Here is a 25375-nt window from a genome sequence, read left to right on the forward strand (position 1 = left end):
AATTGGAACTTAGGAATAGGGGAACTAAGTGCGTGGCTTTCTGCACCCATTGAAGCTGTGAGGAATGTTCGCTGGTGTGTTTCTCGTTGTTAATGAGTGGTTCTCCTGCCCCTTCCTCCTCTGTGACCCGTGAAGCAGGGCAGGTGCCCGGCACACCTTCTGCCTTTGGCCTGACGGGGCGCTCCTTCCCCCTGAACATAGAGACGTCGAGCGAGAGTGTGATAATTCAGTGAGAGTCAGAAAGTAGAAGCGGCCTCAGGAAACTGTGAACTGCAAACTTGACACAGTTAAATAGGGGGAGAAAAAAGAATGAAAATATCAGAAATATATTTTTTTCTGGCAGGCTTTCAGCTCCAAAATGGGGCTAATTCTACCTTTTGAAAGACAATAATTTCAATGTTTCTTTTTTCAAGAGCACATAATTGAAGTTATTTTTCCTCTGAGAGAAGGAACCTCTTGTACATCATTGCAAATGGACAAGAAAAATGAGCAGCTCTGGTGCCTCCAGTGATAAAGTAATCATTATCATGTAATCTCTCTGAATATCTTGGCTGCCTTTTCCCAGTGTTGTACCTGCCTGGCCGGTGCTTTTCTGGAAAGGTGCAGATTTGCACTGAGTTCAAGTTACCTAGCCCTCTGTAACTAAGAAGTCAGCAGCAGGTGAAGACTCACGGGAGAAACATGGCCCATGGCAAGGTCAACATCAGAGTCACTCAGAAGGCTGATGTGATGGCAGATTAGGCAGCCATTTTGTAAAATGGGTCCTTAGTACATAGTATTTAAATAGTTAAGTTGTGGTAACAGAGATTCACGGAGGTGGGTGTTCTCCTAGGGGTCTTTGCTGCTTGCACTTCAGTGTAGGCTGTTTACCATGCTTCCTTTTCTCTTTAGGAGGGACAGAATTCTGCTTTCTCCACCCAAGGAGAGGTGGTAGTAGGAAGGGTGATTAAGTTTTGTATGTTCTTGATTTCGTGCCCCATGTGTAGTGAAAGTTCTGTAGGCTGCAGAAACCCTGTGACCTGCCAGCTGCTTACTCAGACTCAGAATGCTGAATGAAGTTCTACATTGTTTCAGGGGATGCTGACAAGTGGTTTAAGTCCTCCTGTAAATGGAAATCTCTGTAATAATGAGGTTTCCACTTGCTCAGTGTGTGTCTGTTTTTATAAACTACAAAGTATCCATATATGAATATCTGTGATTTCACTATAAATATCTGTACATATCTGCATATTATGGGTACAGAAATGTGATAGAGTTAGAATCAAAGGAATCTTTGAAAACACCATTTAACGCATAAAGATACCGAGGCTCAGGGAATAGAAATGATTTGATCAAAATGACTGGACAAGTTAAAGGCGGAACTAAGATTAGAGAGATAAATAGTTCTTTTGTACTTAATAGATTCTGGTGTAAGAAAATATAAAACACTTCAAATAGCATGAAGTGTTATATATATATATGATGGATACAGCTATTTGTGCTATTCTGAATCTGGCAGAGTTTTTTTGCTCACCAAGCAGATTCTGTCCATGTGCATTTTGTTTGCAGAAACAGTCCTTATTTTTGCACAGTCTCATCCATAACCGTTACCAGGGGCCTAGATCCAGATTGGGCTGCTGTATTCATGTTAAGCCTTCCCCAGAATGATCTTCAGCTGGGCCCCTAGCAAAAAAAGAACCATGGCAGAGAAGAGCCTGCTGTAGATACTTGGACATTTTCTGTTTCCTGACCCTTTTGTGTCAGGGAAAAAAAATTATTTTTTCACATCTGAGGAAAATATCTTCACTGTAGAAAAAGGAACATGTAAATAAAAAGAATATAAACCCCTGCCCCATCACTTTTAACCATTAACCTCTGAACATATTTCTTTCCAGTCTCCCCGCAGTCACAGTTTGAGGCCAGCCAGCCTGGTCAATGGATGGCTGTCTCCCGGGAGTGAGCTCCTCTCTTCCTGTGCCTCACATGGCCGTATCTAACTGCAGGGAAGAGTGGAAAATAGTCTAGGTGTGTGCTCAGAAGGAAGGAGAAACACATTTTGGTGAGCAGTTAACAAATCTACTTGGTACATATCAGAGTTCTTTTAAAGCATATTAACCATTAAATCGCTCAGAGTAACCATGATTTCTGGTTGCATTTTTTTAAGGCACCATCATGGGCTTTGGTGTTTGAGATATTTGCCAATAGGCATATTTCAGAAGCACAACTTTGGTAAAGTCAACCCACCATTTTAAATCTCCTAGTGATTGTCGGTTGCCTAAGACAGTCTTGACTTTGACCACAGTCCATTTCTCTAGCCCCATCCTAGCTCTGTTCTTCCTCTGTTTCTTAACATTTTTGCTAATATTCATGTTCGTTTGTACATACTGTTCTTGGAATATCTTCACTGTTTTTCTTTTTTTTTTTCCTTTCCTTTTCTTTCTCTATTTCTTTCTTTCTTTTCCTTCTCCCCCCCGCCCCCCCCCCGCCCCTTCTCTCTCTCTTTCCTTCTTTCTCCCTGTGGTTCATCTGGGGAAATCCAGTTTATCCTTTAATATCAAACTTAAGTGGTCACCTCCTTTCTGGTAGCATTCTGTAATCTCAGGACACTGAACTTATACCTGTGTTTTCATGCTTACACCTTATTGTGATTACCTGTTTTCATGTCTCTTTCCTCCTGGGTTGCCTGAGGCAGGAATCCTGAATAACCTGACTTCATAATGCTGGCGCTTAGCAGTTGGCATTTCCTTAGGAAAAGTATGTTAAGGGAATTTTGAAGGAGTTCTCTGAAATTTATTTCTCAATAATTCATCTGTGGGTCATGTGTTTTGTTTTTTTGTTTTTTTGTTTTGTTTTATTTTGCCTTTACTAGGAGGTCAAGGCATTTCAGAGAACACACATGTTAGTGATTAATATTGATACTTATAAGAATGTGATTTTCTTAGAAAAGGCTAGAGGCTGTGTTTATATTTGTTTTGCAATGCTTTTGTTTCACTATTTAGCTATAAGCCTCCACACTGAAAAACATCTTTGCTTATTAGATAATACAATCAGTACTTTAAAATCCAAATGGCTATAGAAATAGAGCTAGAGAGACTTCCCTGTTTGCGCAGTGGTTAAGAATCTGCCTGCCAATGCAGGAGACACAGGTTCGATCCCTGGTTCGGAAAGTTCCCACATACCTCGGAGCAGCTAAGCCCGTGTGCCGCAACTACTGGGCCCGTGTGCTGCAGCTACTGAAGTCTGTGCACCTAGAGCCCGTGCTCCGCAACAAGAGAAGCCACCTCAGTGAGAAGCCCATGCACAGCATTGAGGAGTAGCGCCCGCTCGCAACAACTGGAGAAAGCCCATGCAGAGCAACAAAGACCCAATGCAGCCAAAAATAAATAAAAATAAAGTAAATAAATCCAAAAAGAGAAAAAAGAAAAAGAAAAGAAAAGAAATGGAGCTAGAAGGGCTTGGAGACAGCAATACCAAAACCCAGAGAGGCGTTGAAGTGGAGCCAGAACACGGCCAACTCAGCATACCGAATCTCGGTCAGGGCTCTGCCATCTTTCAGGGCTGGTACTTCACACAGCGTTGCTCAGTTATCTTCTCTGATAAACAGGATGATGTATCGCGCAGGGCTGTTGCGTGAACATTTGAGATTACATATATGTGAAAGCAGACACTTTGGAAAGGGTCCTACAGATACAAGGAACTGTTATTTTGTCACAGCGAGTGTGCTGCTGATACTATTCACATTTCTACCTTCAAAGAAATAAAAAACCAAAATAACACATCACGTCCCCTGTCAGCCCTCCCTCACTGCCACTTACAAGTCGTCAGTTGGGTTCTGTTACCCAGACACAGTTTTGGAAGCTGCTTATTAAAAGATGAGTTGGATACAGTTATTAATTTTTCCTAGGATGTCTTGAGTCCTGAGCACTCCCGGGAGAGAGAAATTGAAAGGGGTCTCTTCATCCCATTGAGAAAGTGCTGAACTACTACTTACGAGACTTGAACCCTGAAGAAAGGCCTGAGCTATATTTTCCTTGGTGTAAGATACAACTGGGAAGAACTTGAGTTTTTATGACTATGTATTCCAAGATGTTGAGGTGGCAGGTGGGGAGAGTTCTGTAGCCAAATAAGGTCCAGAAACACTGGAAAAGATAATCTCTTGGGGTCTTTATTCGTAAGAAATACCAGGAATCCAAGATCAGCATTATAGGAGATTAGAATCTAAAAGAAAAGAGCCTTCAGAAACAGTATTGCAAGCAAATAGGAAGGAGTATTTGTAGAATAAATGGAATAAGATACATATTTTTTTCTTAAAAATCTGTGATATACTGACAAGGTAAGTACTTTGAAATTAGACCTCTGCTTGAAATGTAAGTGCTGAAGGCAGAATCAGAATTGCTGGCTTAGATTTACTAGGACAGACTTGGCTTTCTTGCTGCCTTTGTTTATATGAAAAGGGAAGCAAGCAGATTTTAGGGCCAATGATAAATTGTGTCCATTCCCTGAGGGTTCACCCTAAGGCTGGAAGCAGGAATTATCAGATTTTCTTTACTAGTTGCTGACTTAAATGAAAACAGCTACCACCAATATTTCATACTTTTCTAGCCCTTTCTCTATGGAAAGCGATATTTGGTTGGAAAAAAATGCATGGAATTAAGTGTCAGGGGACACCAAGTTGGGGGCTCAAGTTCTCACTTAATTGCGAACCTGCAAAAAAAAAAAGATGTAGATAATTTTCCCATCTCGTCTTCAATGTTGTCACCTGAACTGGGATAGTCCCCTCCCTCAGAGGCAGAATGGGGGATCCAGAGTCCCTTTGTTACTACAGCCTGAAAGTAGTTAAGATCTATTTGGCATGAAATGCAAGCTCTATCATCTTAATTCTCACAAAGACTGTGAGGTAGCATTGGCAAGCCCATTTTACAGAAGGGGGAACTGAAGTTCATAAAGGTGCACGAGCTCACCTTGTTAAACCTCTGTCTCCAGCCATAATGCCACTGCCACACCATACATCCCTTCGCTATCTCTGGCCACGATACTTTTATGTTCTTATATGAATATTTCTGTAAAATTTTTCCGAAAGTTGATAGCATATACGAGTAATTGAAGTTTAATAATACTAGCAAATCCTCCAATGTTCATATCTGCATACACTCCCCGCAATATAGTGTGCTTTATGGAACTAATCATGTGTGTCTGTCTCTCACCCTCACTAGACTCCAGTCTTCTCAAAGGCAAAGACTGTCTAATACATCTTTGTGTTCCTCCCTGATGCTTGCAGAGGACACACAAAACAGACACTGTAAGAACATGTGGATAAACTGATAAGCAAAAGAAACGTGAATGAGTCATGGACTTCTTTAACTCTCACACTAACTCTATAGGGCAGGCATTATTTGCAGTGTAGAGGAGGCTGTGAAATTAATGTTTCATGTTTCTAGGATAAATGAGTGAATCTAGGAGGGGCTCTTGCCCCGGCTTTATCCTAATTAGCCCTGCCCTGAACTTTTTGGGTGTCAGTTTCTTTACCTTAGAATGAGTAGATTGAGGTAATGATTGTACAGATACAAGATGAAAGATAATTATAGAGAAAAGGCCAAATGCGTACTAAGGAACAATTTCACATGTGTTGAGAAGGCATTTCATGCCTTAGCCCTAACACAAATAATTAATAACCATTTTGGTCATTGAAATAAATGCTGGTAATAATAATGAAACTTTTGTACAGGAATTTGTACTTCACAGGATTTTCACATCCAGGAACTCATTTGGTATAGTGAAGATGACGCTATATGCAGCTTCAAGTTTTGTTGAACTGATTCGTGTAAACGATTCATGAAAGGAGAAACTCTTGGTCAACAATTTTAAGATGCATGCACGTCAAAGAAGTACATTCCCAATCTCAGCTCTTCCCATTCGCCATGGGGAATGTCATCACCGTTACTTCTAAACCTTTAACAGTCTATTTTTAATAGTCTGATTGAAGATCCTGGGGTGTGATATCAGAAATGGTCAAAGTTATGATATGGGCAAAGGAAAATATAACAAATTCCCTCTTATTTACATTGCACGAGCTATTTTACATCTAGCATCTGGCCTTTCTTCTTTCTTTACATACTTTAGATTCTTGGTTGATCACCTCAAGTATTCTTTCACCTGACATTTGATTCCCTTGTGTTGCTTTAATTCAGGTGCATCCACCTATTTAACACCAGTCCAGTGCTTAATGATGCTGATTTACCTCTTCATTTGATAGCTGGTTGTTTGCAGTGCAGGGGTGGTCTGGCAGGGTTGGGGTAGCAGAAGTTACTCAACCTCCTTAACTGGAACACAAGACCCTGCACTTTCTGGACCTCATGTACCCAATAATATTCATCTCTTTTCTTGTCTCAGTCTTTATGAATGGTCCTGAAATACACAGCTGCCAGGAGCTCCTTATGCGGCCTGGCTCTTTCCTCACCTGAATGTAAAAAACTTCAACCAGTGTGTTTCCTCTCCTTTAGCTGAGTAAATCCTAGTCTGTGCCAATGCCTCTCCTCTGGAATTCTTCCTCTCAGTCCAGGTGGGAGTCCTCTTTGTGCCCTGACTGTGCACTTTCTACGGTTGCTTTATCTTTCATTGTCGGGGTGCCTGTGTCTCTCAGTTGACTGTAAGCTCCGTAAGGGAAGAGATTCGATTTATTCGTCTTTTTTTTTTATAAATATACAACTGGCCACATAGTGACTACTTAGCAATTGTTGAATGAAATAGAGTCCGGTTCTTTGTAAATATAGCTTTCTAAAGCCTGATAGATGGCGCATCTAGATAAGTCAAGCGAATAAATGGGTGCCTCCAGGGTCAGACACTGAGTAGCTGATAAAACCAGTTCTAAACCCAGGCTTCCTAATAGGCCCGTCCAATGCTTTTTCCTCTACAGTGCAAATACTACCTGATTGCCGTGGTCAATGTTTAGATTGCACTTAAAGGACTCTGTGTTTTCTGCCTTTTAGGGTGGACAAACAGGGTCCATGGGGCCTCCGGCTGTTCCCCCCTCTTTCCGCCCTGAAGACGAGCTCGAGCACCTGACCAAGAAGATGCTGTATGACATGGAAAATCCACCCGCCGATGAATACTTCGGTGAGTGGGGTCCAGGGCTGACTTCTGAAGTAAAGGCTCTGTTCTGTTTTCCTTAATTAGTAATTAGGAATAGTATCAGCTCCACTGGTAAAGACTTTGAGGCTGGATGTGTTGGAGTTGGTAGACATGAACACACACCTGAGTGATCTGGAAATTGCTTTGTGAGACTGCTGTAAATGTGATATCTGTTTAGCTTGGATTAGAATTTCAGGGGTAATGCAGAGTTTCTTGAATACAAATTTGGTTTTAAAAGTTAGTTTTTGACAATTTATTAGCATCTCCTTAGGCAGAAATAGGGTTTCCATGTGGCTTCAGGTCTCTCACTGATCTAAATGTGCATTTACAAAATGTGGAATTGGGTAGTATCTAACTCTGTGCTCTCCATCCTTTCTTTATTTAGGAAGAGTTGTTCTCTTTGTATTTTTTTTAACTTCTCCTCTCTCCAAACTTGTGAATAATTGTTAGTGCTTAATCCATCCAGTCCATTCGTGTAATGTGAATTTATGAATTATATGCCAATTATCAAGCGTTAAAAGATACATAATCTGTCCTCAGGAAGGTTGGAATTATTCAGAAAAGATAAGGAAAACACACAAACAGTTGCTAGTCTAGGTCAAAAGTTATGAGGCATAAGAGAGGCTTAGGTCAAATGTTATAAAATGTATAAGCTCTATTCATCAAAAACATCAAGAATGCTTTCAGGAAGCATCGGTGGTTCTTGAACCTGGACTCTTTAAAGCAGTGTGTTTCAGATTTTCAGTTCCCTCCCTAATCTGTTGGAAATCAATATTTCCATAGAGTACAATTAAGATTAGTTACTAACAAAATGAAATAAAAATACAAAATGAAAGACCAAGTTTTACCATTGTTAGATTTAACAGGAATAAATTACTCTATTAAATTGCTATAATACCTTCTGAATACTCTCTGTTTCTGTACTTGTCTCATTGCGGAGTGCAAAGCATGTCTTAGTCAGATAGGCATCCACAGATCATTCTGAGTAGCACTGCTTTCAGGACATCTAGAGAGAAGATATTACTTTTGAGGAGTAGTGGGAGCAAAGGCACAGGGGTGGAAACATTGCACAGGACTTTTACTTCTTCAAATATTTGCTCTTTCCATATCTTCCCACTTGCTTCCTATTTGGGAGTATGTAATGACAGGTAAACTGAGGACACAAAGCCACACCATAAACGGACTGGGTTAAAATATGAAAAATGTGCAATTTATTTCTATGTAGGAGACAGTGTAGCTTAGCTAACAGAGTGTGATAGTGGGGATAAAGAGTTCTGGTTCTGGTTCCTTTTCTGCCCTTCACCAGCTAAGCTATATTGGCCCATTCCTCAAATGGCCTCAACCCCATTTCCCGCCTTGGTAAATCAGAGGTGCGGAACAAATGTTCTTTATCATTTCTTTTCATAGTAAGTTCACTATAGAAACATCATTAATGCAGAGAAGTATACAAGGCTAAAAGTCAAATGTAAGTTGATAGAGTTTAGTACAAATGCACAGAGAATAGTAAAAAAGAAAAAAATCTGTAGTTATATTAAAATGTACTAAAAGTGTATCATGGTCTCGTCATTGACATGGGAGAAGGGCTTATATTGGAGCCTAAGATAACTTTTTTAAAAAGCCTATTAAAAGTGAAAAATAAGGCCTCTGTATTGAGGTACATCAAAAACAAAAAGCTAACATACCAAATATATATGCTTCAATTTTCATAGCAACAAAATAGACAGCAATAAAAAACATTGAACATCAGTAGTAACTGTGCTAATGAATCTATTTTAACACTCTGGGAGACAGTTATAAATTAAATATTATCTTTGCCTTCAAGAACTGTCCTAGCTTTACTACTCACTAGCTTAGACAATTTGAACAAATTGCTTATTCTCTACATCTTTTTGTTTGGCTTTATCTATAATGTGGAAATAACAGCTAGTTTATACTGTTATTGTAACTATTGAATGAAATATTTATAGAAAGCACTTTAGCCAAGTTCTTGGCATGCAGAATATGCTCAATAATCAATGTTATCCCATGCTTTACTTAAGAAAACAAGATATGCCCATTACAAAGGCATTAATAATACTTGATTTAAACTTACGTTCCTAGCAAAAATAGAACATGTGTCACCAGTTGGTAAATAATCATTGCCAAATGAGTATTACAAACCATGAGAGAGACACGGAATAATGATTAAGTTTAATGAGTGCTTACAAAATGGCAGCACTGTTATACAGTATGTACTTTATAAGAATTAACTCATTTCATCCTTACAGAAAAAATATAACCCTGTGAAGTAAATGCTATTATTATTTCTAGATTAGAAAATCAAGGCACAAAAATGTTAAGTAATCTGCCCAATATCAACAGCTAATAAGTTGCAGAACTGGATTAGAATCCAAACTCCAGGTCTCTACTTTTTTTTTTTCTTCTGAAAGCTTTTTCCGCAGCTTTATTGAAGTACACAAAGAACTTCACATAATTGATGTATATAACTTGGTGGGTTTGGATGTATGTGTACACTTGTATTGCCATCCCTACAATCCAGGTAATAACATACCCATCACTTCCAAAGTTTAGTCTGGATATTTAGGAAAGGTCTAATGGTGGAGGTAAGCTTTGGACACATGGAAAATAAGAGAAAGGTATTGTATTCTAAGTAGATAGAATGAACAGAATATGGGTTGAGGCCAGGATTATTTAAGGAAAATTACTTTGTATGGAAAACATCCACCAAGGGCCTATTATGTGGAGGCTACTCTACTGGGTAGGTGTTGGAGGCACATGGAGCTAGGTAGACATGAGTCTTCCCTTTAAATGAGTTTATAGTCTAATAGAAGATGTGTATAATGTTATGGTATTTAATCATAACACAAGGCAGAAAGTGACACGTAACTTATTCGAAGTACAGCCAAAGCCCTTTGAGAATTCAGAAAAAAGAGAGAGGACATCATGAGGCAGGAATGGAAAAGTGTTTATGGAGTGGATAGTCTTTGGATTGTTTTTTAAATTATGGTAATAGAGATTTGGAAGTGCAATGATAGTAGAGAAGATTTCTGATGCATAGAATTTTAACATAATAGGGAATAAGATCATTGGAGTGAAGCACCCATGTGGGAAGGAACAGATATAGGGAAATAAGATTGCCTGGGACCAATGGCCTAAAGACTTAGGACTTTGTCTTATATAATGAGCCCTACACGTTGAGATCAAAGGTTATGGGAACTGCTTCATGAAATGTGGGTCCCAAAGCCAGAATGCCTTTGTTTCAATGCCAGCTGTACCTCTAACTGGCTAGATAAAAGCATGAAGCAAAGGATCAGTTAACAGAACTGTGGTTTACTGCTCTACTCTGTAACCATTAAACATATCCCCCCCAACAAGTTTTCCATGCCTTCCTCTGAGTGCAAGGGACACCCAGGCAACACTGTGTTGGGTCTGCCTGAGACACTACGTGAGCATAGAAGACAGAGTTAAGTCTGTCTGAAGATAAGAGAAGGAAGGCTACAATCAGTGTGTTTGCAACACACTGACCCAAGAGAGATGAATAAGAGTTGTCTTTTGTACTCTGTCAGAATTTTACTTTAGTTCCATTCTGAGCTGGAAATAGCATTGCTAATCAACACCATAAAAGAACTTTTCACTCTTGCAACATCCCCAGCCCCACCTCAACCCCCTCACTTTTCCTATCTCTATGCCTACTTAATGCTGGAATTTTCATTGACACTATAGCTGATTTGCTGAAGGTCATTAAGTGCTTTCATGTCGAAGATCTCCTACTAGATTATGAGCTGCACCAGTGAATGAGAGGGAACAAAATGTAAATAAATGGTGTCAATGGCATAGAATCCCTTGTGGTCACATTGGTTTTTGTTCCCTGCAACCTCTATTTTCCTTTTTCCTTAAGGGGAGTAATTCACGAATATATTTGGGTTTTGTTTTGCTTTTCATTATGGAGTTTCCCATCACTCTTAGAAGTTTTTCTTTGTAATTAAAGAACTATAATTATGGTATGTTTCACAGGGAGGGATATCACAAGATCACCTCACAGGTGACTTAAGTACACAGGAGAAAAGATAACCTTCCCAGAGAATCTGGAAACTTTCTTAATCCAAGTGATGAAACTCAGCATCACCAATAATGGGACAAACTGACATGTGCTAGCTGAAATGATGTAGAAGAAAGTACACAACATCACCTATGTAACAGTCCTGCTGAAATATTTAACCTGAATCCAACCATTAGGAAATGGACAAATCTAGATCATGTGCCATTTTTCTGGACAACTGTCCTGAATTCTCTAAAAATGTCAGTTATCAGAGACTATTCAAGATTAAAGAAAATGAAAAGACATGCCATTCAAATGCAAGGCATGCCTCTTGATTGAATCTGGATCAAAAAAAAAAAAAAACAAAGTATTTGGGGCAAGGTTAGAGAAATTCAAATATGAACTCTGTTTTAGATAATATGTCAGTGTTACTTTTATGGGTATGGTAATAGCATTGTGGTTATATAAAACAATATTCTGGTTTTTAGGAGCAAAATGTTGAAGTATTTAGGGTGAAGTGTCATTCTGTTGGCAACTTATTTTGAAGCAAGATAGATAGATGTAGAGATATTATGAGGAGGGCAGAATCACTTCAGATTATAACGACTAGAGATACTATAACTGTACAGCTACAAAGGATACCCTTTCTCCCCCCAAAAGTATTTGAAGCCTGTCACAAATCAGTTATCTTTTACTTTTGTACCCACCAAATGGCATGTGGGATCTTAGTTCCCCAACCAAGGTTCAAACCCATGCCCCCTGCAGTGGACGCACCAAGCACTAACCACTGGACAGCCAGGGAAGTCCCACAGATGAATTATTCTTAACACTCCCTTCTTGGGTGGGAGAAGTAGAAAGTCATTCCTATATCTTTTAAACTTGACTGTTTTAAAATTTCCCTCATGTGTCTGTATCTTTATTTTGTACTGGACACCTACCCTTTCTATTGTTGGTGAGATGATAGTCATTCTGGTGGTGATGGCAAAAGCTGATATTTACTTAAAGATCCACAAGTTTAAAAAGCCTATTCACAGTCATGGTCTGACTGATAGGTCTGGCCATGATGTTTTCATTTTTCTGAGGAGGGAACAAAGGTTCAGAGAGGCTCAATGAGTTGTTCAAGTCTCACAGCTAATAAGTTTCAGGATTTGAACTTATTCATCTGATCTCAAGTCCTTTCTGATTCTTTACCATTACAAAAAGGCCTAAGCTGTTCCTGTAGTTGGCTATTCCTGCCACATGTCATCCTTCCCTTCTGAAGTCATGGTCTTCAAGTAAGAGACCAACTGTTCCCCGGGCTTCTGTAGCCCTGACTTCAATGTCACTGGTAATATACTTTGACTATCTTTAACTACTGAATTAACTGATGTGACAATAAGTGTAGACTTTTTACCAGGGCTCAGATATGTACTGTAGGGAGATAGCCGAACCATGTTAGCTGACTATTGACCTTAAGGGAAGGCAAATCACTAATAGCTACAGTGATTGTTTTCTCAAGTTATTTCTTTTTTTTTTTAAAGAACTTTTATTGAGATACAGTTAACATACAATAAACTGCATGTATTTAGAGTGTACAATTTGGTATCCCAATCTCCCAGTTCATTCCCCCCCAACCCTCTCCACTTTCCCCACTTGGTGTCCATATGTTTGTTCTCTACATCTGCGTCTCTATTTCTGCCTTGCAAACTGGTTGATTTGTACCATTTTTCTATAGTCCACATATATGTGTTAATATACGATATTTGTTTTTCTCTTTCTGTCCTCAAGTCATTTCTTGATAAAATATTACAAGATGGAACTTCCAACTGAGTCTCAGCTGATTTTTTTTTTTAATGATTTCTTCAGAAAAGGTGCTAGTTTTAGTGTTCCCGTGTGCCCTTCCTGTTCCATCTTCATCAAAAATTGTAACTGTTGCATTACAATATTAGCTAAATGCCACAGAGGATGAATCGTAGTAGAGCAGTATGGTAAGTCCAGATCTTTAAAGGGAAGATAGCCTGAACATTTTTCATCTACTTGGACTTGAATTTTGGCTGTAGCAGATTCCCAAGTGTCTTTCCATTAGCAAGGGTGTACTTGAGTGGGCTTTGAATGCTGTGCTATAGGGGGAAGAGAGGAAATATAGAAGAAAGTTGAAAGGAGAAATTCTCATCTAATTCAGTTAACCAGGCGGTAGATCTTTAGTTCAAATCATTTGCAAGGCTACAGGCCTTGGTTCAATTGCTTGCATCTTGGAGCAACTTGTTTCCCTGGGCAACTAGAAAACTATGTTTCTACTAGAGGAGACTCTCAGTGCCAGGGGTAGGTAAATAGAAAGAACAAGGGAGGATGAACTATAAATCACTATAATTTAGGGTAAAGTTCAGAACTTAAAATCAGAGAGGGAGGATTTTTAAATTAGCTCTTAAAATTAATGGGGGAGAAAGTTATGGTTGCTAGAAAATTAGGGAACTTACAGGGCTAGTGGCCAGCATTGGAGCTAATATTTTTCAGATAGTTTTGAGGGGGGGAATATAAAGGAAAGTTGAGTTTGTCTCTAGATATCCTCGAGCCATGTCTGTGAATTTATCCAGGTGTTCTCCATGTTGGTTGGTATACCCACAGCTTCTAAGTTTTGTGCTTTCATTCACTTTGAAAGAGAAAGTATGTTTGTAGGTGAGAGGCTCCATGTCTCAATCTGCGACTATGGCTTGATTCTCTCCAAAATAATGGTGTTCTGGCTGTACAGACCCTAAGGCAGAAGGCAACAATCTTGGAATGTAGTATATCTGGAAATGAATAATGTAATATATCTGAGGTTGGACTGAAAATATCTACCAGCTTATTTTTAAGCATGAAGCTGTAATTATCTTGGCAATGTTTACATGGTGTTGTCTTATTCCGTCTTAAAAAAGGAAAAAAAAAAAAAAACCTGAAGTGTGTGAGTTTTAAAATTGTTTAGTGAGCTATTTGAAGAATCCCTATGCTATGCCTTTAGAGCAGCACTAGGTAAAACAGAACTTGGCATTTATCTAAGAAATTTTTTATCTCTTGAGTATTGTTAGTGAGGCATATTGTTAGTTTTGTATAAAACCAGAAGTTGGTTCTAGGGGAAGTAGGCTTTTTTGCTTCAAAGGACCACTGGACAGAGTGGAAGATATGAAGCAGTGGGGACCTGGCATGTGTCAAGCCCTAAGAGAAGAAGGGCATGGATGGGCATGTGCTATGATTACTGATAAAAGCACTTCACCATACTTGGTACTACGTATCTTCTTGATTGAGAGCAAGATGGAGGTCCATTGGATGTTTGTGAGTGGAAGCAGAGTGCCCCAAACAATGGGGAAGAGGGTCTATTTCTTTTCTATACTAGCAAGACCAAAGGATAAGTGAGCATGTTTAGAGAATTTGGACTATGAGGCTTAGGAAACTGGAAACCACTATTTGAGCTGCAGTTGAAGGAGTGGAGGAAAGAAAACCTGGAGCCCTGAAAGCTATTCAAGAGCTGCCATGTCGAAAAGGAATTAGACTTAATATGTATTACTCCAAAGCTAGCTAAAAAGGCAAATGAGGGGAAGCTGGCAAGTTTTCATTCAGTATAATGAATTAAACATGTTTAACAGATAGAAGAAATTTCTTGGAAGAGCCTAGGCCAAAGCCCAACAACCCCTTCTTGGGGAAGTGGTGATAGGTATTCAAGTATTCAGTGGACTATGGGATTAGATTTCAAAAATACTGTCCAACTTTGATATTCAGTGACTTAGGCATCTCAGCTTGCCTGGGAATCAAGCTCTTGCATCTAATTTCTAGTGCTGCCCATAGCTTATCATTATTATTACATGATCACAACTAACTTTTATATAATGCTTTGTAAAGCACTTTCATACTTGTTATATCATTTAAGCGAGACAGCAGCCCTGCAAAACAGACATTATGTTTATTTCCATTTGGCATATGAAGAAACAGAGAATCTGTGTGGTTAAGGGACTGCCCATTCCTCATAGCCCTCTGCCACCCCCGCTAGTCATGGATCCCGTAAGCGTTAGAATTACGCAGGGGCCCAGGCCTACTGACTCCAGATCCCGTTCTCTTCCTACCCCATCATACTCTCTTAGCACCATGTTACTGGATTGGTCATAGACTATGAGATGAATCAGGGAACATACTCTGTGTTTTAGCTTCTTTGTTGGTACAAGGAGCAATGTGATAGCTTTGAAAAGTTTTTAGAGGGTTTCGAGTGATAAGTAATTTGTATGTCATTGTTTTTATTCTTTTGTGTCAAGAAAATGGTTTCCAAAGTGCTCCTGTCAATTACAAGCTAGAAAGTGATTCCAAGTGGGAGCTGCCTTTAGTACAGATGGAACCTGAGGCCTTAAGGATCTTATTTTCACAGAAAAATGACCTAATTAATTAAAAACCCAAAACCACAATGGAAGAATAAGTAGAAAATAAGTGGTTTAGAGAAAGGTGGTATCGATTTGGGAAAAAATGGATTTCTTGGTTTTGTTTCTCTCCAGCTTTTTGTTTAAGGTCTCTGTGGGTCGTGGGAATAGAATGTTTTCTATTAATGAGACATATTAGATATATTTCCTTTTGTGGTAGAGATTTCTGGTAAAATGTTTGCTTGGGGCAATGTATGATTTCAGCACTAAATAAATAATAATCCTAAGCATTTTATGTGTTCTATCTTAGCACATGTTAATTTTTAATTAATATGGCTACATAGTGTGTTTTTAAGCATTGATTTGGAAACCTAGACTTGTAGTATCATAAAGAATAATTTAATCTTAGCAACTATCTAGGACAACCTTGCACTGTCCAGAAAATTAAAGCCCAAATGACTCATTCAAGGTCATGCAGCTGGAAGTGTTTTGAACTCTATAGCCAAAATTTTCTTTCTGAGCAAAGAATAGAAATTAGTCTCTGCTGGCAGGAAGAGGGATGGCAGGGCTGTTCACGAAGGTGAGGAAATAGGTTGGCCCTGCTATTTTTGTGAACCCAGACCTGGTTACACCTTATTCAAACTTCAGTTAAGAATACATTGCCTTCGGGCTTCCTAGGTGGCGCAGTGGTTGAGAATCCTTCCTAGGTGGCGCAGTGGTTGAGAATCCGCCAATGCAAGGGACACGGGTTTGATCCCTGCTCCAGGAAGATCCCACATGCCACGGAGCAACTAAGCCCGTGCGCCACAACTATTGAGCCTGCGCTTTAGAGCCCGTGAGCCACAACTATTGAGCCCATGTGCTGCAACTACTGAATCCCACGCGCCTAGAGCCCGTGCTCTGCAACAAGAGAAGCCACGGCAATGAGGAGCCCGCGCACCAGAACAAAGAGTAGCCCCGACTCGCCGCAACTAAAAGAAAGCCCGCGCACAGCAAAAAAGACCCAACACAGCCAATAAAATAAATAAGTTAATTAATTAATTAAAAAAAAAGAATACATTGCCTTTAAAAATGATAAAATAAAATGATAAAAACTTGTTAGAACCTATGTACGTATACTTGATTCTCAAATATAAGTGAACCGAAGAGATTGCCAATATCTGTTTTTCTCATACTCATCAAGTTACTTACTTGTAGCATTTATTGTTTCCCTCACTAGGATGTAAGTCTGATTGAAGGTGGTTTCTGTTTAATACACTACTGTGCCCCCATCTTTGGTCCTAGATCAATGCTTGGAACATAGGAGATGTTTAATATTTAATTAACTAACCCATGGAAAAAAAATGTGAGCAGACATTCCATAGTCCCTATGGCAGGACATGGTATAAACTGCAGAGGGAAAATACTTCATTTGTTTAACATATATTTATTTGGCACCTTATAGAATCATAAAATGTTACAGCTAGAGGGAATTTTAGAGACTAGGAAAATCCTCTCATTTTTAGAGATTATAAAAATAAGGGAGTTTTCTATATTCAAACTACTTAGTGACAGAGCCGTGGATTATAACTTGGACTTTCTCATTTCTTTTTTAAGTGATTTCTTAAAGGCAGTAGAGAATGTTTAAAGTGGAGCAACACATGGTTGCTACAATCATTGAACTTCAGTCAAAATTAGATTGATACCTTTGAACTTGATCTCTTTTCCATCTGTTTTCTGTGAAAATTAAAGATCAAAATTGATCAATGGATAGGTTACAAAGTTAGGATTTTCTTTTTTAAGTTCTAGATCACATTTTCCCCCTTCTGGGGTTCCTTTGTGGTCCTTGGTTCGCAAGACAATCTCTTACCTCCTCAATTTTCTTGCTCTAATCTAATTGGGTCAGGTGGGCAGGGCATCACAATGAAAAAAAAAATCCTTTCTCCTGTTTACATGTGTTTTCCATAGTGACCAGTTGTGAAAGGTCCTTCTCTTACATTATGCTCCTTCAAGTCTGGGCAGCATCACCCAGGATTGGTGTTTCATACATACAGCAGATACTCACTCATTCTGTTGCACTGGGATCACCATTCTCTCTGTCAAAGAATGAAAAGAAAAGTAGAAAAGAGATTTTTACTTTATAATCCAGCATCCTTTGCCTAATAATTGTGGAAACAAGCTTGATGTTCTGAGAGAGAAAGAGCTGGTGGGCACACGTTGTGTATGGCAAAAGAAAGTTTCAATTCGTAGGTTGTCTGTGGTTGTATACTGACACATGGCAGAGCTGAGACCCAAACCTACAAGTGCTAATTATGCATTTTCTGATCTTAAACACACAAATACAGATAACTGTGAAGTCAACTCCCTTTCCCCTCCAAACCACCCTCCTTTCCCCCAACCTGAACTTTCCCCACAACTTTCTCTAAAACACACAGATAATCATCTCCTTCCAGACTTTGAAGTGACATTAGAATTGTCAGAAGGCATAATTAATTGACTGTCAGCAAAGCCATTGTTTGAACATCTGCAGAGTTAGACTTGGTAGGCATCTGTTATACTTTCAATTGCACAGATTCACTCATCTACAAATATTTATTGAGTGCTTGCTATACACCAATCATTGAAGTATGTGCTGTAGGAGATAATGGAAATAAGGTAACATAATGGCCAAGGAGAGAAAGCATTTGTTCAATCCTCTAGCACCAAGGGCTTTGATGGAAAACAGATTTCATGACTGACAGTGGAAAACACATTCTTTTTCATCCAGGTTCAGGGGCTTTTGCCACTATTGCCAGCTGACCTGCGCCAGATAAAATGCCAAAGGAGTCCACCTATTGCTGGGGAATAGAGAGACCTATTGGTGATGCACTATTTGTGGATAGAGTTCTCAGCAAAGACAATTGAATGCTTTAAGAGAAAAGCAAGCAGAAACTATCCAAGGCCAGTAAACTGGGAAGTCCCAGAGCAGGTCCGAATTAATGACCTTATCCTGATTTTCTTCCTGATTCTGACTCCAGTGCCAGTCGTGTTACATTCAATCCTCCCAGTTTCATTAGAGCGCTGCGCAGTTCTGATCTCAGTCCCTGTTTGGTTCGCTATCAAAACTTCAATTTATATGAGTCTTGGACCTGGCTCCACACCTACCTGGAAGTAAACATCATTTGTTAAAATTCAACAAGAAAGAACACAAACACTGTGCAGGAGCGACTTGAAGGAGGCTGAGGTGGTGCAGTGGGCAGCAGGTAACTGAAGACAGTTATTAACCTCTACTGCCTCTCTCTGTCTCTCTCTCTCTGTCTGTCTCTCTCTTTCTACACACACATACACACGCACCATTCAGCCCTAGGATCATGGCAAAGTTAGAGATTATAAATTATAAATCTTCCAGTTATACATCTTCCAACTTGAAGCTTCCCACCTTCGTAATTTTCACCATATATGTAAACTATCTCTACTGTTATTTGCCTAACATTTTTGTTCAGATCAAGTCATTTACTTTTTAACCTATTTTATCTTCATTCATGTCAATCATATCCATAATTTGATTTTATGGATTAAAGTGCTTGCTGCTTTTTTTTCCCCTGAAAGACATAAAACTAAATATCATAATTAAAAACATTCATCCATGAACCCTCTAATATTCAAAATACTGAGAAATGTGGGTATAACTCAACCAGAAGATAAACTGATAGAATATTCTGGTGAAATGATGTCCTCAAGGTTACCCAATGACTTAAGTTTTATTTAAAAAAAAAATTTTGTTTTCACACCCAGCATCATCATGTTATCATGAGAGGCAGTGTAGTGCTGTGAGGAACCAGGCATCAAGCAATCAGCGGCCAGATTCTGGGTCTTGCTGTGACATTTTAGGCCAGCCCCTTTTCCATGGACCTCATCTCTTGTAGACTTCATGATCTCTTGGGATCCCTTGGCCTCTTAATTTACTTACCTCAAATACTTTTCATATGTTGTCCTTTATACACCATTAAAACATATGTGGGTAGGAAAATAGCTGCCCTGTGTATCAATAGAATTACACTATTGTTTGCTTCAGAAGAATTGGAAATCAGGAATTACATTTCCTAGACTATTTTGTACTCTGCTCAGTACTGTTCCTCATTTGCTAAGATTTACGAGAAGGTCCACATTATTTGAAGCAGCTTTGTGTCGGTTTATAAACATAAAATAAGATTGTAGAATATAAGGAACACTGTGTACTGAGTTGGATATTCTGGCATTACTGTTTAAGGATTTTCCTGGCTTAATACATTGTTCACTAATGATGCTTTGTGTACATAAATAATAATATTGTTAACCATTAATGTGATGATGGTCTTCAGTGTATAACATAGCACTGTCATAAAAATAAATAATTCATCTTTTGTTACGTGGCATAGTGAAACCAGAACCAGACTTGGAGTCAGGAAATCCAGGTGTAAGTCCTGTATCTTCTCTGTCTGACATTGGTGACATTTGACATTTGCAATATGCTTTAGAACATATTATGAATTATTTAAAAACATTCTTTTAGCAGTTTCAAGATTAGAGTTATCATTTTGTCAGAGTAATCAGTTTATCCAAGGACCAGTTAAGAGATGGAACCAAATTCTTAATGTAGGTTTTCTGGATTAAATTACATGTGCTTTAAGCTACTTTATATAACCTCTTAACCTTTTGGAGTTTCAGTTATTTCACCTATTAAAAAAGATTATCCCTATCTATTTTATATAGTTATTGTGAGGACCAAGTTAAAGAAATAGACTTGAAAACGTATTCTAAACCATAACAAATTAAAACTGTAAGAGACGTCTGTGTTGCTTCCCAGTGTGACATCTAGCTTGATTTATGCCATGTATGATTAGTGTGTAATAATCAGCCGCTCTGAATTTTTAATGTCACTGTTTGTCTCTATTTGAATTAACACTTTGTGTTTTCTTATGATGCTCTCTTGTTATTGGAATATCATTACAAAAAATGTTTTTCAGCCATTGTGTGTGAGAAAGCAACACACAAAGACATACCACAGTGTTCTCATTTGCTGAGCAAACGACTCTTGCTTTTTAATGTGGAATGCAGAAGAACTAATTGAAAAGAGACAAAAATGAATTTTGACTCAGATTGTGCAGGATGAATCATAACCCACTTTCTCATCTGAGATGTGAAGAAAAAAAATTAAAATAAAGCCAGCCACCACACAGCTTTACTGTCAGTGTCAGCATAATCAATATAGAGTGTTTTTCAGCAGAACAAAGACTATATTACTACTGGGCTAAGAATTGCAGATAGTAGAAAACATGGTTAATTTTGTCTTTGTCTGCTGATTTTTTTTTTTTTCCTGTCTTGGTTAAAGCATTCCAATCAGGAGAGTTTGGGATTCATCAGAAGTTGCTGTCCAAAGCATTCAGATATGTACCTGTGATCTCTATTGAACAATTAGAGGCCAATCAGAGACGGGACAAGCTTGGACCACATCTGATCCCAGTTTCCTTTTCAGTTCAGTAGGGAGCAGGGAGACAGCAAAATAGCAGAAACTTGGCCGGGGTAGAATTGCTGCTTCCTTAAATTTAACTTACTTGGATTATGGATTAAAGAAAAATGAAGACTTTGTCCTGCTGGAGTCCAGGATCTAGGTGTATAATCTATCTTACCTGCAAATGTAGCTTTTTTTAAAAAAGGGATTTGAACAGATAGAAAGATACTATAACCTACCCTAGGACATAGTCTCTAATCCCTAAGTCAACATTAATTTCATTTACATTTTTGTTACTATTATATTTTATTCATAATTTTATGGCCTTTATTTCTCATCTGTATATGCATACACACATGTATGTGTTATATATACTATGTAATATACATAATGTATGTTTATATGTCTATACCTTCTACTTTACTGTAAGGTCATTGTGAAGAAAGACCACATCTTCCTTATCTTGCTCTTCCCCGAAGAGCAACACAAGGAGATTGAGCTAGATGAGTTCTTAAATCTCCCTGTGCCACTCCATCAAGACTTCTGCTTGCCGTAGAGGTTCTCTAGTGTGACTTGTTTCTAAATATCCCCGCTAATGGTTCTGTTTGAAATAAGACTAGCTTACACTGAGCACTTACTGTATGCTACAAGTTTTACATGCATTACACATATTTCTTGAGTATAACCCTATGAGGTGTAGGCACTCTTCTTTTACAGATGAGAAAATTGAACCAAAGAGAAGCTAAATAATTTGCCGAGGGTCTGGTAATTATTGGAGTTGTAATTTGAACCCAGAGCCTCCCTCCCAACCACTATATGTACTTTGTTTATGACTGTAGCTTGCAGAAGGTCAGCTAACTAGGTCTGGCAGGAGATTGGGCCACAAAGCCTGCACTCATCATGTGGCTTTCCTGCCAAGTTCCATTCTGTTTCTCCCTCTGCTACTCTTGGGGGACTTCTTTAGTGTGATTTGATTTCCTCTGACTGAAGAGTCCCCACCTGACTGGCCAGGCAGAGGTGGAAATACCTGCAGACCAGCATTCTTGTTTGCATTCTACCAGATATCTGCAGTGACACTGTCTTGGTTCCCCTACAAGGATAATAGTGCCCGGGTGGACCACTTACTCCAGACGATGTAGGACAAGTGCTGAATATAAAACTATTTTTGTTAGCACTTGAAATACACACTTCTATTCCTCTGTTCCCTCTTGAACTTGAAACCTGGTTCTTGTGATTTTAGCGTTGCCTAAATCCAGAAACTCCCTTCTCCCAACGCTTCATCCCAGTCCAGTGAAGCTTTCTTTCACACGTGGAAATAGTTACTTTTAACTTCCAGCAGTCCATCCACAGTGGCATCTTCTAATGTAGTGAGCCTTAGAATAAGCCAAGTTCAGTCTCACTGTCAAAGTAAAAATGAGAGAGAGCAAGGAGAAGGGAACCTATCTTGAAAATAAGGTCATCTTATTGACATATCATCAGATAGAAGGGTTCAGTGCAATAGCTAGCAATTGGCTCACTCAGTCGGAAGTTGATGCTATTTTAGGCCGTCAGCAGGAGTGTCAATGTATCTGTGAATTTTGGCATTTTATTTCATTAAGGTGGTTCAGGAAGCCAGACACTGATTAACTGATTCTTCGACTTAGTTCCCACTCCTAATTTTGGATGTGTGGTGTCTTCAGGCAGCTGTTGTGACACCCTGATGCTAAAGAAAACTTTTCTGGTGCTTCTAAAGCAATCCTGGGAACAGTCTACCCCACATCCTACTATCCTGGAATCTCCCCTGCTCTACATCTCTGGTCACAGGTGGTGTGGGGATACTATTGCTTCTGGTTCTCCTCTGGCCGACCAAGGAAATACAGCTCAGGTGTGTGCGTCTGGTTACCTTCCACAGTGTGTCTGTTTTAGCAGCATTCTCACTGATACTTTAGGCTCAAGGTGGATTTTTATTTGGAGATCACGTAAGAAGATGCCTGTGCAAGGAATGGCGTCAGCACTGCAGTTACTGTCAAAGTCAAGAGATATCCTAGACAGGCCACGAGATGTGTTTAGGTAAGACTAGGAAAATTCTAAACTTTGTCTCGTTGGTAAGGATTTGGGATCTGATTTATTTATAAACATGCTTTAAATGAAAAGGATAGGGATTTCTAGATAGGACATTTATGGTATTTGTTTGTTCAGTTCTTTATTCAGTAGTTACTGAAAGCCTACTATGGGCCAAGCACTGTTAATTTCCATTAACTATTCGTCTACAACAGAGAAACAGAAGTTTTAAAAATAACTAATTTCACTATGATAAATGTATTACTGGAGTTAGGTGAAAAGTCTTGTTGGAGGAAAAAAGTTAGAATGGCTTACTGTGATTGGAAAAGTGGGGAAAGGTTTTCCAGCATAGGTGACGTTGGGGCTGAATGTGGTGTCATTTTCCAGGTAAACCATGAACTTAAGGGCATTTCAGACGAACGATTCAGTGGGTACAAAGAGACCAGCAGAAGATTACAAGTGCAGAGTGACTAGGGTACCGGAGTGGGGAAAGGAGACTGAAAGGATGATCAGTGGTCATACCAAAAGAGGTTTTTGTTTCCTACTAAAGAGTCTAGAATCTGTCCTGAAGGCCCTGAGGGTCCATGAAGGATTTAAACAAGGGAACAACATGATCCGATAGACATTGATCAAAGATCATGCTGGGTACTGTTGGAGAGATGGTCATTGAACGGGAGGCGATCTGGGAGACTGAAGGGCATCTGCGTTAGTCTAAGGGGATAGTAAAGAGCCTGAGCCTCAGCAGTCTTGTGACAGTTCAGCGGCGAGTATGAGATGCGTGGAGGCTCATTCCTGAGCTGCTCTCTTCGGTGGATAATGACATCAAGTGAGGTGAGAAAACACAAATTCATTGGTGACGTGCATTCAGTCCCCCGAGAGCCTCCTTATCCGGAAGCAATGTAGTTCTATTTGTTAGTGCGTATTGAGCACCTACTGTGTGCAGGCACTGTTGTAGGCATTGCCGCAAAAGCAGGAGATAAAATAGTCGTAAAGCCTCTGTTACGGGCTTCCATTTCAGTAAGGAAAGACAACACATACATAGGTCAAATACAGCGTATGTCAGACGGTGGTATAGAGAAAAGTTGAGCAGAAGAAGGGGGATCGTGAATGCAACAGCGGTGCTGGGGGTGGAAGGAATGCAGTAAATAATGTGACAAATGTCATTTTGAGGTTCCTCTTGCTGGTGAAATCTGGTCTGCCTAATTTTGTTTCCTTTCCATTTGTGTTTGATAAATTGTTATTTCTCCTAAACAAAGAAAATAAACAGCAGTAGCAATGTAAACATTTACAAACACAGAAATGTAGACACAATGGTTTGTGTTGCCAACATAACACATGCCAGGAAACACAAAAGAAAACAGCAGTTAAAGAAGTAAATATATTTTTTTTAAGTGAAAAAAAATGGAGGCTCCCTCAGACACTGATCTTTGTCATTCAAAATGCTGGAGAGTATCAATTAGAATTTCACAGAAGGGAGAGAGAGATTATTTGAACCAGGATAATAATTCTGATATTTTAATGCTGGAGAACCTTGGATTTAATCCATATCTTTTAGTTTAGACAGAGAAAGAAAGTAGCTCATTTGAGGACACCCAGGTAGGTCTAGAATTTAGGTTTTTTAACAGTTCATGTAGAACTGCTTCCATTATCCACCGTACCAGACAGGTCCAATGCTTGGGATCTGGCATCTGGCTTCTTGAGTTTGAATTTCTCCTTCGCCACTGTGGCCTTAAGCAATATTTACCTCTCTGAGCCAGTTTCCTCATTTGCAAAATAGGCATGATTGTAATAGTATTTATGATAGTGTTTTTGAAGATTAAATAAGTTAATATTAATACATGTAAATTACTCACAGCAATGCCTGACACATTGTGAATGTTCAGAAAATGTCACTCTATTATTACAATACTAAGGGTACTAGAACATTATGATATAGCTTATTTAGGCTTTGTGTGTTTGGGTATAAACTTGAAGCCAATCTCTGACGATGGCCACATAGAAGATCTTCTGGAATTTCCGGTGAAGATATAAAATATGAACAAGTTCCTTTAGGTCGCTGAGTAACTATAGAACACATTAAAATAACTTTGATATTCATTTCCTTCACATTAGTTGTAGGCAGTTTATTCTAGAGTTGAGTTAGATGCGATTCTAAACCAGAAGTGGGACCCTAGCCTTTAAAGACAGGAATACACCAGGATCCAGTTATGTACATCGAGCACAGATTGGCCTCATAATGTTGACAGCCATTTAGTAAGTACTGACGAAGTTCCAAGCACCATGCTTGAGTGTTTTACATAGTTGATCATACTTAATCCCACTGCAGGGAGGTATTTGTATGTGGATTTTAGAGATCAGAAAATTCAGTCCAAAGGCAGTTCA

General features: G+C 39.0%; 1 protein-coding gene across 7 annotated transcripts in view; it reads left to right on the forward strand.

Moving 5' to 3' along the window:
- Positions 1-25375, forward strand: part of LPP (LIM domain containing preferred translocation partner in lipoma) — a 687064-nt gene that overhangs the window by 497245 nt on the left and 164444 nt on the right. For all 7 annotated transcript variants that reach the window (XM_057738614.1, XM_057738612.1, XM_057738613.1 and 4 more), the window contains one exon: positions 6966-7092. In XM_057738614.1, coding sequence (XP_057594597.1) covers positions 6966-7092 — 127 coding nt within the window. The remainder of the gene's footprint in view (positions 1-6965; positions 7093-25375) is intronic.

The sequence above is a fragment of the Hippopotamus amphibius genome, chromosome 6 (genome assembly GCF_030028045.1).
Source record: "Hippopotamus amphibius kiboko isolate mHipAmp2 chromosome 6, mHipAmp2.hap2, whole genome shotgun sequence".
NCBI lineage: Eukaryota > Metazoa > Chordata > Mammalia > Artiodactyla > Hippopotamidae > Hippopotamus > Hippopotamus amphibius.